At 32.6% G+C, this 13004-nt stretch overlaps 1 protein-coding gene across 11 annotated transcripts in view; it reads right to left on the bottom strand.

Annotated features, from left to right (window-relative positions):
* Positions 1–13004, bottom strand: part of LOC126735606 (sodium/potassium-transporting ATPase subunit alpha) — a 129425-nt gene that overhangs the window by 24157 nt on the left and 92264 nt on the right. For 7 of the 11 annotated variants that reach the window (XM_050439659.1, XM_050439665.1, XM_050439668.1 and 4 more), the window contains 2 exons: positions 9358–9659; positions 2244–2338 (listed from right to left, as the gene is read on the bottom strand). In XM_050439659.1, the coding sequence (XP_050295616.1) occupies positions 2244–2338; positions 9358–9659 (397 nt within the window). Of the gene's footprint in view, positions 1–2243; positions 2339–2748; positions 2844–9357; positions 9660–13004 lie in introns of all 11 variants that reach the window. The other 4 variants (XR_007660472.1, XM_050439660.1, XM_050439661.1 and 1 more) reach the window with 2 other exon arrangements.

Below are 13004 nucleotides of genomic sequence, written 5' to 3'. Positions count from 1 at the left end.
GCAATTACAGTTACAGCTTAGAAATACTTCAATACAGTGGACAAAGCAGACAACATTTTGTACACAGGTTGACCCATTTACTGAAAATACTGGACCCGTTATACCACAAGATCTAGAAAGTCCTACTGATATTTTTTTGCATTTGTTTACGTTGGATCTGATCGAAAAAATTGTATTCGAAAGTAACCTTTATGCCGTTCAAAAACAAGGTGGCAATTGTAGTTCATTTTTGCCAACAACTTCAGCTGAAATAAAGGTGTTCCTTGGTCTGAACCTTCTGATGGGATTAAAATCTATACCCAGCTATCGTGATTATTGGTCGTCCAGAATTGAACTTAGAGATGATTATATAAGTACTGCTATGTCCAGGGGTCGCTTTGGCTTTACAAAATTCGCCCACTCCTTGATGCCTTATCAAATTCTTATCAAAATTCATTTATGCCAAGTGAGTATCAAGCCATAGACAAATCTATGATACGATTCAAAGGAAGAAGCAGCATTCGACAATACATGCCGATGAAACCGATCAAGAGGGGATACAAGGTGTGGGTAAGAAGTGACGAAACAGGATTTATGTCGCAATTTCAAATTTATACGGGTAAAGTTTCAAATCTTACTGAAAAATCCTTAGGTGCCAGGGTTATAAAGGTCTTATCTAGAATTAGTTGGTAAGAAGCATAAATAATACTTTGATAATATTTTTTAACTCGGTTGAACTGCAAAACAGTTTACTATTGGAAGGCATTTATGCATGTGGAACCGCCAGAAAAAATAGAAAAAATATGCCAAACGACTTCACGTTATTGTCACGACGTTAGGCGTGGCGATAAGTATTTGAAAAGAGGAGAATCGAACTATAGGGTATCTACAGGAGGAATTGTAGCCTTGAAGTGGATGGATAGAAAAAGCGTTCTTTTTATTTTAAATTTTCACGATCCTGCCAACCTGGAAACTGCTTCTAGAAGAAAAAAAGACGGCTCCAAAGAAGAATGCCAAATACTATGACCCTGAAAGAGTTTCGGCTTCCTGTAGTGAGTGGCTTAGTTGGTTCAAATCCAGAACAAGCGAAACGTGGTCGGAAAAGTGCAGAGAAACCCCCAAATAAATTCAAACCTCTTGTACCTCAAGAAGTAAAATAGGATAAAAATGCTCATATACCCATTCACACTACTTCTCTTAGATGTGCCCAATGCAGTAGCCGCAAGGAACCACATCGAACCGTATGGTGCTCAACATGTAACGTCGGATTATGCCTGAAAGATGTAAGAAATTGTTTTTACGATTTCCACAAACCATAGTGAGTTTTTTTTTCAAAAATAGACACTTATTTTTTTTATACTATTTTATGTTAAAATACCCATTTAAAGAAATTTTTTGGTAGTAACTGTTTTCTTCGTAATTTAATTAATTCCGTCCTCAAAGGGTTAAGTAGTAGGTACATAAATCTGTAGTATAAGTCGTTTAATTTTTTGTTTATATTTTTCTATGCTTTCTAAATATATCTCAAAAAATCCAACACTCTTCCAAACTTTGATAATATATATTATTAGAAGGCACATGAAGTAGGCAGTCTCCTTCCAGTCATACATATAATATCTAATAAAAAATTTTTTAATGCCTCACATGTTTTGAACAAAAAATGCTCATTCTAATGATCAAATTGAATCAACTAACCGTAAAATTAACCCTCTAAGCGCACAACAATTTTGCCAACCTTTTTTTCACTTTTTGTTTACCTGTAATATTGAACCCTTTAGAATGAGCATCTTTATGTTCAAAATAACTCTTTGTATAAATATCTATACACTGAACCGCAAAAATATGGAACAAATTCAATAAAAAATAAATGAGAGCGAGTAGAATCCAAAAATGTAATCACTTACAGGGTGCTCCATTTCAAATAAGAAAGTTGGTATTGACTACGGCTACATGACAACATTTTTCAACGTATACAACATTTTTGTTAAAAAAAATATGCAATCAAAAATATTAATCAACGTGTACGAGCGTTTTTTCGAACAATCCCTCATTTATTTTTTATTGAACTTGTTCCATATTTTTGCCGTTCACTGTATTTATGAGCGTAATAAGACTGTGTAAGATTCGATTGAGTCAAACTGCGTTTTCACCCCTTGCCTCCTCCAATTCCCAGTTAGTAATAAAATCCCCCACAACCCGGTTAATTAAAAACAAAAAAAAACACCCAAACACCAAATTAAATAAAAATATTAAAATAACAAGACCTAGCATTGACAAGTTTATCGTTTTGTGGGTCCCTGGGGGGCCTCTTCATTATATCAGATTCGGCCTCTTCGTATGCCAAAGAAATGGCCGGTACCTAATAAATAAAGAATAAAAATAAATCAAGGAGATCAAAATAAACCTTATATAGAAAAATTTAGGTTAAGCAGCTTCCGCATTAAGCTTTTTTTTTAATAGTAGAGCAATAATTTTTCTGAACGTACCTGTGACTCGCCCCCATTTTTTTTTTTTTTTTTAATTTATTAATTTACTACTGTTCTATTCTACAAATAGAAATAAACGTGTCTCGCAAATGTAATTCAAAAAATAAAATAAAAAAATAAACCGAGCCTAGGATAGAGTGCAAATTATGCGAACATCTGTTCTCAAAATCTACATGCGAATAAATAAATAAATAAAGAGATAGAAGAGCAACAGAGAGAGAGATAGAGACACATGGTTCTCTTCCATAATATTTTTTATATGATTAAGAGTGTTTCTTGGTACCTTTCGTTTACTAATTTATCGGCGTACGGATTTCGAGGGCGTCGTTTCATTATGTCCGATTCCGCTTTTTCGTACGCCAGCGAAATGGCCGGCACCTTGTTTTAAATATACATTTTTCATTATGTCAATATATTTCATTATAGTGGGAAATCTGATGCCTCTTAATTATTATCTTTATCATAAATGATAAAAATATGCATATTTGTAGCAATAATTATTGCACACTAAATATCGCATGTTTTTTTTCATTTATGAATAATTAACCCAAAAAAGTTGTATTTTGTAGAAATTGTGCGACTGGCTTAAGAAGGGGCTAAATGGCGACTATATATAAAAAAAATGTAATTGAAAAGTGTGTTGAATATGACAAACGGTTAGTATTAATATTTTGTTGACTATGAAAAGGTCTTTGATATCATAAATTAATAAAAAATGCAAGAAGCGTTGACAGAATGTCCATCGATACAAAAATATAATTATATATATAAAAAGACCTAATTTTTACAAGAAGGTTTTTTTATTAAATAAGATATTTTACTAAACAAAAATAGTTATGCAATAGAAAAATAATTTTTAAATCAAACAGTTTTTCAAAAAATTGCCAAAACCCTCCTATTTTTCTCAAACACTACTGGGAAGATGAACAATTTTCTTTTAAAATTGAATTCCTAATCAAAAATTGAATTTATATATCATTTATATATCCCTATGTCATTGTGAAAATTAGAAGAGGATGGGATTAAAATATGTTTTTTTTTTGTTTAATAAGACGAATCATGCTCGAAAAACACTATTTCCTAATGATCGAAACACTATTAATAAAATTAAACAATGATATAGAAAATAGAGGGAAAAGTTAAATTCTCATTTATATATCCCTATGTCATTTTAAAAATTAGAAAAGGATGGGAATAAAGTGATATTTTTCTTGTATAATTGGAGCAATTATACCCGAAAACACTATTTCCAGACAATTCTCAACAGTCTCTCCTCATGTTCTCGAAAACTACTAGGAATATGAACAATTTTCTTTTAGCATTGAATTCCAATTCAAAAAAAGAACAAAACATATAAAATAACATTTAGCTGTAAATCGAAAATTTAAAAAGTTAGGGCAGATTTTTGAAAATTTTCAAGTGAAAATATAAAAAACTGTCTTGAAAAATGTACGAGATAAAAATTAGACCCAATTTTCACAAAAAACGACTCCCGGTAGAATCCCGGGTGCCGAATATCATCAAGAGAATCTGGTCCGACCCCAAAGTAAAAAGTCGAGGCGTATTAAATCTGGCGATCTTGGCGGGCATTCTTATGGATCTCGCCTTCCATTCCACTGTTTAAATATTGTCTCACAGAAAAAACACAGTGAGATGGCGCTCCATCTTGTTGGAAATGTATAAGAACTTCATTTAGGTTCCTATTTCGATTAGTATGTAATTAATTTTTGATTTATTCAACTATAAAGTGATGAATGGCGTATGATTCGCCATTAAGTATCACCGCCGATACATTTATTTTTTTTATTATACTAATTGCCCCTATTAAGCGCGCATCCCTATTACTTAGTATAAGTCTTATGATTTATGAAAAACTCTTATCCCTGGGCGTAAATAATAAATAGATGGTATTGCTTCTATTGTAATTTGATCACACTGTGCTTTTATACTTTCTCGACCACTTTCTTATAATATTTAATATGTCCTTTAATAGTGGAGTCGACATCAAAATGTTATGCAGTTAAAGAAGTGTCAATTTTTGGTTTTTAGTGATGGTAGAAATCCTATTGAGCATATCTACAACATAAATAAATGTCTTTTGGTTAATGTGGCCCAAATTAGAGATGTTAACAACTAACTTGATGGTTAAATGTTGGATAGTGAGTGTGAGTGTCTTTAAGTAAGTATGACCTAAGTTTTCTCCAGGATTTTTCGCCTTAAATACAACAGCAAAAAGAAGAACAAAAAAAGAATGAAAGATAAATAAAATAAAAGAACAAAATATGACTGGAATGAAAAAATGTATTCTTGGCCTGACTGCCTGGAATAACGAAGCAACTCAATAAACAAGAATTCGGATACGAATCCATGATTCAACTGCCTGGAAATGGGAAATTAATTAACGGTTCAACTGCCTGGAATTAAGGAATGTCTGCAACTGAAAACCCACTGCCTGGAATGATAAATCAAATAAACTATATCAATAAACTAGAATTAAGACACATTAATCCATGATTCGACTGCCTGAAATTGAGAAATGAATTAATCTGAATCCTGTCAAATAATCTCACATTTAATTTTTAAGCACTTTTTCGATATAGTCTTTGACCATATCAACAAGAGAGATATTGAGCCAAATATTTTTTGACAGAATATAGTATGTCTTTAAGAGCAAGAAGAAGTTACTTGGCCTCAATATCGTTGAATTAAACAGAGTGGAAAACAGGAAAATTTACCAAGCACCTTAGTCGGTCCTCATCAAAAGAAATATTTGCGATATAGTACTAGTAACACTATAATAAAATCCCTAATTTGTTTAATTCACTTTCGGCTTGTACGCTCAGGACTGCATATTTTGGATACCACTCCATAAAGACGTACTGTTTGTTTAGTTGCGGTAATTGCCTGTTCCAAGGCAATAATGTATAATAGTAATTGGTCATCTGGACTACAGAGAGTGCTACAGTTTATATTTCAGGAAACTGAGAAGAATTTCATTTGTGCATATGCCAGTAGTCCTGATATTCACTTACACTATACTAGAAAAAAATTGTGCTTTAGTACTGCGATATACTGGGTCTGTTGTGGCTCATATTAAAGACTTTACAGATAGAACTAACTATAGAATACAGTTTTTCAATGTGTTTGCCTGTATCTGTTAAGAATCTGTCTCAGTTGCATTTATTTATTTGTTTACATCACTCAACAAAGAAACTCTAATAATAGAGTGGAAACGTGAAATATAAACATGAAATCATCTTATCAAAATAAAATTAATATTATAGATGTGATAAATTATTAATAAATATATAAAAAAGAAGAAAAAAAAATTATCTAAACTAAGCGAATTCCTTTAATTTCGGCTAGGCTTCAGTTAAATATATCGCATTGATTCTGTATAGAGTTGTATGTATTGCAAGGTCTACGTATAGGCGAAAATTTTGTAATGTAAGGACTGCGAGCTGGCATTCAAGGAGTGTATAAATTTAGAAGTTGCAAGATCTCTGGCGAGTCAATTACGTCATTAATTAATTTATACAAGAACTGTAGATCTGCCGAATCCCTTCTTTCCTGTAAGGATTTTTCCTAAATTTACCTGAAGGAATTTAAGAAATTTTCGCTGTATATTTTGTGATTACCACAATATTATACTTGAAATTGTGGACAGATGATAATTAAAATAACTTCTAAAGCATTACTCTATCTATGTGACCTAAATAGATCTTTTATCACCTCAATGCTCGGACTTGATTGTTGTTCAAATAAAGATCAGTACGGAAGGAACGAAGGAATAGATAAAAATGACAAAACTTCTTCTAAAAGTTTGTTAGTGCCGAAGGAAAGAGCTTTAAGATATTGCTTTGATACTGCCTGAGCTTTACATACTGCCCGGACCTTAATCAGACAATTCGAATAAATTATTGACAAATAGTCATTAATAAGCCTGGTTAGTTGGAAGAAAAAAGGGATAACCAGGGATACATTCTAGCTCATATGCTCTGATCTATTTTTGACATGTCAATCTCAATTTTTTTTACAAAAAAACTATATGCACAATAAATTACCTTTTTAAACTATTGATTGCCCATTAATTCCCTTTTCGCCATACTGTCAGAACCAAGCTCTTGAATATGGTTCTGACAGTATGGCGACCAGACTTGAAAAAAATATTCCATAATTGAACGAATATAGATAAAGTACAGGAGTTTAATGCTAGCGATATTCTCAAAGAATGGAGAGTTCCTGACAACAAAACCCAGCATTTATAACTTCTTTTAATGAAAACTAAATGAAAGTGAGCTATCAAATATGACTCCCAAGTTTTTAAAGTGAGTTGATCTTGGTAGAGTCACATTATCCATTTTGTATTGGTAAGTAACACAATTCTTTTTTAAGGAGTAGGAAACTACATAGCATTTAGAGGGAAGTTGTTGTTAGAGTTAATGGCTGCTCGGAGTTTAACCCATTAGCGCCCAGCGTCATTATTTGATGACGCCAGAAATTGGTGGGGATGAGAGCGCCCGAGTAGGATGGCGATTGCCGACGGCTGTCTAACGTATTAGAGCAATGCCTACGCAATATTCTGCAGGTGGTATTTACTAGTGTTTGTGTTTACTTGTCCGGCGAAAATCACGTTGTTTCTTAAAGATTTTAACTAGAAAGACCTGCTATAGACCCATAGGTCATATTTCCTTTAGTAGTAGGGGTAAGATACTGTCTTTAGTAAAGTATCTTACCCATGCTACTACAAAATAAAAGAATTACAGGAATTAACACCACTACCAATATTTGAGAAGTTTTTTGATGACGATCCTTATAATCTTCTTCAAACAGAGACCATGAGATACGCCCAACAGATAAATAAACATGATTTTTTTGTAACTTCGGAGGACCTCAAAGTTTTTATCACAAATTTTTATTTTTTGACACCATGGCCTAAAGCAATTAATCAAAGAAAAGCCTATACGGTTTGGGATACAAATTATGGGCGCTTTGTAGTGATAATGTGTATTGCTACAACTTTACTTTGTACTGTGGCAAGGATAATAAATCAACAGCAGAGCCCAAGATTCCTCTAGGGACAAGAGTCGTAACAAGTATGCTGGAAATTGTAAAAAATCCTGAAAGACACATTATTTTCTTTGACAACTTGTTTACGAGTTACAACCTCTTGTGTGGCCTAAAAAAAAGGCTTCCGAGCCACAGGAACCATAAGGGAAAATCGATCATCCAAAGAACTCGAGAAGGAACCGATCGAGATAGGCCCCTCTATGACTGGCACTTTGACAGTAGCCAAAAAATTATTGTAGTCGAATGGAATGATAGCAGGTGCATTTCGGTGGCAACCAACTTTGATACACTCTTACCAACCACTATTGTACAAAGGTGGAACAAAAAAGAAGGTGGTCGTGTTCCAATTGCACAACCTGTTTTGATTGCCAACTACAATAAGCATATGGTAGGGGTGGACCACCATGATTGGTTGCTTGAAAAACATCACATATAAGTACGGGGCAAAAATGGTATTGGTGCCTTTTTACTCGAGTGATAGACATGTCGATCGTAAATAGCTCAATTCTCTATAACATGATCTATACCGAAAAAGGAAAAAAATCCATAAAAGACTTCAGGATGGATGTGGCTTATTCATACCTAAAGATTGGTCATGGAAGAAGAATAGCCTTTGGTCGTCCCTTGAGATTGTCAAATACGTCTCGGAGTAATGTTACAAAAAACGTAAAATATGATGGCAAGAATCACTTGGTAGCCAAGAGAGAAAAGCAAAGGAGATGTCAATTTAAACATGCCAAAGTAAACCCTACACATTTTGTTCGAAATGTAATGTCACTTTTTGTGTACTTTATTGTTTTAACAATTTTCATTAAAAAAAATTAGTTTTTTAATTCATGTTTCATAAACACCTCTGATTTTTTTATCAGTACATTAGTTTTATCTTGTAATATATGAAGTTTTTGTATTTACTTATTGGTTTTTTTTTATATTTCAATATGGGATTACATATATTATATAAGCCCAGCGTCCTCATATGAGGACGGTCTATTTTTTGACCCAATAATTAAAAAAATGACCCAAAAATCAAAAAAAAAAAATTTTAATTTTTTTGAGCCAAAACAAACATGTTAACCAAAACTCAAATAGAAATTCAAAAAAAAAGATGGGCCTTAATGGGTTAATGCAGTCTTCAATAGTATCAATTCTACAGTATAATTTTTTATCATTACAGTATAATAAGCTGTTTACTTCTACGTCCTTAGAAATGGTATTAATAAATGAGTTGAAAAGTAGAGGTCCCAATATGGAGTCTTGTGGTACGCCTGAACTAGTAGTAGAGCTGTGTCCAAAGCATTCAACCTGTTGAGGACGTTTTGTAAGATAAGAAGAGATAAGAAAAGTTCAACGAGATGAAAACCCAAATTGGTCAAAAAGATTTGATCTAAGAATGGAATGGTCGAGACAGTCTAAAGTTTTCGAGAAACTTGTATAGACTACATCAACTTGAGAATTATCATTTATAGAATCCGATATAAATTCCGTGATCGTAATAAGATTAGTAGTAGTGGATCTGCCCTTCATGAAGCCATGCTGTCTAGTGTCTATAAGATGTTTTATAGGAAAATATAATGCTGAATGAAGGACAAGATTATGGAGTATCTAGTTAAAAATGCCTTGTGCGGTGTCATCATTTTTAGTTGCATTGAGTACTTTTAAACATAAATTATTTGTATTCATACATTTCATTGCATTTTTTATTAACACTAATAGGTCACTTCAAAACCGATAAATCAAAACCAAACCACGCACCTTCTTTAGCCTGGTCACACACCCGCACGTAAAAAAAAAACTTATTACTAGAGGAAAAATCTGAACTCACCATGTCGGTTCCGAGATCGATGCAAAGGATAGTAACGGTGCCGAGCGGTAAAGGAATGTCGCAAAGGATAAAAGCCAAAAAGGGAGAGATTTCGGGAATGTTCGAGGTGAGGGTGTACGCGATCGATTTCTTCAAGTTGTCGAAGATGAGTCGGCCCTCCTCCACCCCGGTCACGATCGAGGCGAAATTGTCGTCGAGTAAAATCATGTCGGCCGCTTGTTTGGACACGTCCGAGCCGGCGATGCCCATCGCTACGCCGATGTCCGCTTTTTTGAGGGCTGGCGAGTCGTTCACGCCGTCACCTAACGGGTAAAACATGTAAAATAAGACAACTTTTTCATAGTTAATTAAGTGAGCATTGACGTACTTTATTACTAAGGACAACATAATTTGTGTTGCTGTCTTTGATATACCATATACTTGCATGTATATTTTTCTTTAATTTATGCACAATTAATGAGGTGAGTCAGGTACTTCACAGCATAAAAACTGAGGCATGTGGTAGCAATGGTATAACGACCACTATACTTAAGGTAGGTCTTCTTGTCTTAAAACATTGAATACACTGGAATAAGCATTGGCTGCTTTAGATTGAGCGCAACATCTACACAGGGGAAGAGGGGATATTTTGCTGATAAACATGCTTAGTATTCCATGTTACTAGTGATTACTCAATTTTAACGGAAGAAAATAAAGTGATATAATAAATTATTATAATTAGCAGAAGCTGAGTTGCATTCTTTATTATAAAGCAAAAGAAAGAGTGAAACTCGTTTAATAACCAAAACTATCTTGTACTATATTTACACTAAACACTAACAATTTTTTTTAATTTGGATTCTTTAAATCACCAAATTTCCACACACAGCGGCAACGCCGTAAATTTTACCCAGAAATATTCACGCGATAAAAGTATTTGGCAACTTTGGTACGTGTATATATAATCAGATATAGCAAACTTGTAAAAAAAATCATTTTCTTTTGAGACAAATTTTATTCAAACTAATGAAAGCCGCAATTTTTTAAATAAATATTTAAAAAATAGATGGTAGTGAAATCATGTAGCTATGAAGCCTATATATAGTCAGCTACAGACCATTTGTATTAAAACTGTCAAAATTTCAAGTTTCTTTTCAGACAAATGTTATTATGATAAAGAACGTGAATTTATAAATAAAAGTGCCTCAGAAAAAATCCTTATAACTTTTCATTATTTTAAGACAAATTAATAAAATAAAAAGGATATAGTACTAAAATTATATAATTATGTAGCTACATATTCAGTTCCTTATATAGATAGTTCCTTTAAGACAAATTCTATTAATATTAATCAGGGACGAAAATTGTTAAATAAAAGTAACTCTGACTACTATCCGACTTACTTAGTCTACTAAGACTACTTTATTTATTTACTGCTGTGATGAAAGACTATTAGAAAATTTTGTTGATTGTTTATGATTAATTTATTGTTATTTTTTTAAATTCCTAATTGGCGCTCGTTGTTTACTTTTGGATGGTGCACCTTTCCTACAGTATTAGTATTAAAAGAATGTTTTGAGTGGTTTCAGACTAAAAACTCCCTTTTTGCTGAAAAATTATAAGTCTGAAGTATCTCACTTATATTGGAAAAAAGGCAATTCAAATTTTTCCTTTCATAGGCGAGTTAGGTGTCAATTGTGTCATCCTTCTAGGTTATAATATAAAACTCGAAAAATTCATCCATTATCCCAAAGATGCTGGTCATACACTTTTATAAAAGGTAAAAAACACGAAATCTACAGCATCACAAATACATTTACTAAAATAACGAAGGTTACATGTTTCGCTCGACTAGAAGTATTGGATAGCAAAATATTAATAAAAATGTGTAATTAGGTATATTATTAAGATCTAGCAAATATATTACTTATTCGAACCCGAAATGTCGCAAAATTAATGCTGAAAAAATGAAGGTAGTATCTGGTCGATATCCAGCAACAAATATCGAGAACACAGCATATGTCGTTTGTCAGCAACATATTTATAGTTGGCGCCCCTAATTATTTAATCAACATAATTTCCGTATCTCCTGGAATTCCCAAAAGATTTGAATTAAACTTTTTTCTTCTTGAGAAGGTTGCAAACCTCTACAAACGACTATAACTTCCAAAGGATATAGATAGAACTTTTCCTTATAGCCGTTAGGAGTTACACAGTCCTTTATATTTTTTAACATTTAACAACTTAATAATTTTTTACCAAAAAACTTTAGTTTGTAGAGGTTTATAACCACTATAAATCGATTTAGTTATTGATTGTTAATATCCGGACAAAAATATTAAAATTCCTTGGGAATTTCAGGAGATACGGGGATTATATCGATTAAATAACAGCGGGCGCGGACTATAGTATAGGATGCTAGCAAAAGACATATGTTGCGTTCTAGATTTTTGGTTGCTGGATATCGATCGGGCGCTAGCTTCACAGATATGAAAAAATATTAAGAAAAACAACACAAGGTGGCAACATCGGATACGTGCATTGTAAATATAGAGGTGTTCTACGTTGCCAAGTTGCTTTTTTTTTCATTAATTTTTTTGCCAGGCATCTTTTTTTTATTCTGAAAAATTTATTGATTACTGTCAAAGTATATATTATTAGTCAGCAAATGAACAAAACTTTTAAAGAGAATATTTTTTACCTGCTACAAAATACTACACATTAAAAAAATATGTAGTGGATTAAGAAAATTATATATTAAATGAAAAATTGATTAGGCTTATTCTAGGCATTCAATGTTTTAAGAATCTTGTGTTAAGCAAAATTATTTTGCAGATACTTGGAGAAGAAGTATAGGCAAATCAATACCTAAAACAAAGTCCTGCAAGCCATTATTTGATCTGCGAATAATCTCAATTCTACCAGCTATATCAAAAATCTTATATAAAGGAAATGCATGAATTTTTCAGTTTAAATAGTATTATTCCAGATTTTCAAAATGGATTCCAAAAACCGCATTCAAGAACTAGTCCTTTAATAAAAGTGGTTACAAATGAAATTATTCAAGCATACGATGAGGGATTGAAGACCATCCTTGTATTCCTGGATTAGTCAAAAGCCTTCGATGCAATAAATCACGAACTACTTATTGTAAAGCCTAAATATTATGGATTTAAATTAGATTCTACATAATTCGTTGCTTCATGTATCGAAAACAGGACTCAATTAGGTGAAAAATATTCCAGTAAGTGCAGAGGTCCCACAAGGATATTGGGACCGCTGCTTTTGATCATATATAATGCTGATGTGCGAATATCACCACTGAGCTTAATACGGGACTTTTAATTGATTGTGAGCTAAATTTTAAGGGGCATTCTAAGAATGTAATACAAAAAGCTAAGGTATGTTTTAAACAACTATACAATAGTCGAGATATTTTAAATATTAATTAAAAATTAATTATCTTAGACTCTTATTCTTTTCCACTTTACCTACGAGGACTTTGTTTATGATCGCTGTCTTATACAATTTCAAAGTTACAGAATAGAAATTAAATTGTTGCCGTTTTATATTTAACTTAAAAAAAATTGATAAGGTATCATATAAAATCATTGAAATTCCGTGGATGAGTATGTCAAATAGGAGACTCGTTCACCTGGGTACATTTT

Source organism: Anthonomus grandis, chromosome 4, assembly GCF_022605725.1.
Source record: "Anthonomus grandis grandis chromosome 4, icAntGran1.3, whole genome shotgun sequence".
Taxonomy (NCBI): domain Eukaryota; kingdom Metazoa; phylum Arthropoda; class Insecta; order Coleoptera; family Curculionidae; genus Anthonomus; species Anthonomus grandis.
Note: the sequence above shows the minus strand (reverse complement) of the source record. Positions and strands in the feature narration are given on the sequence as shown.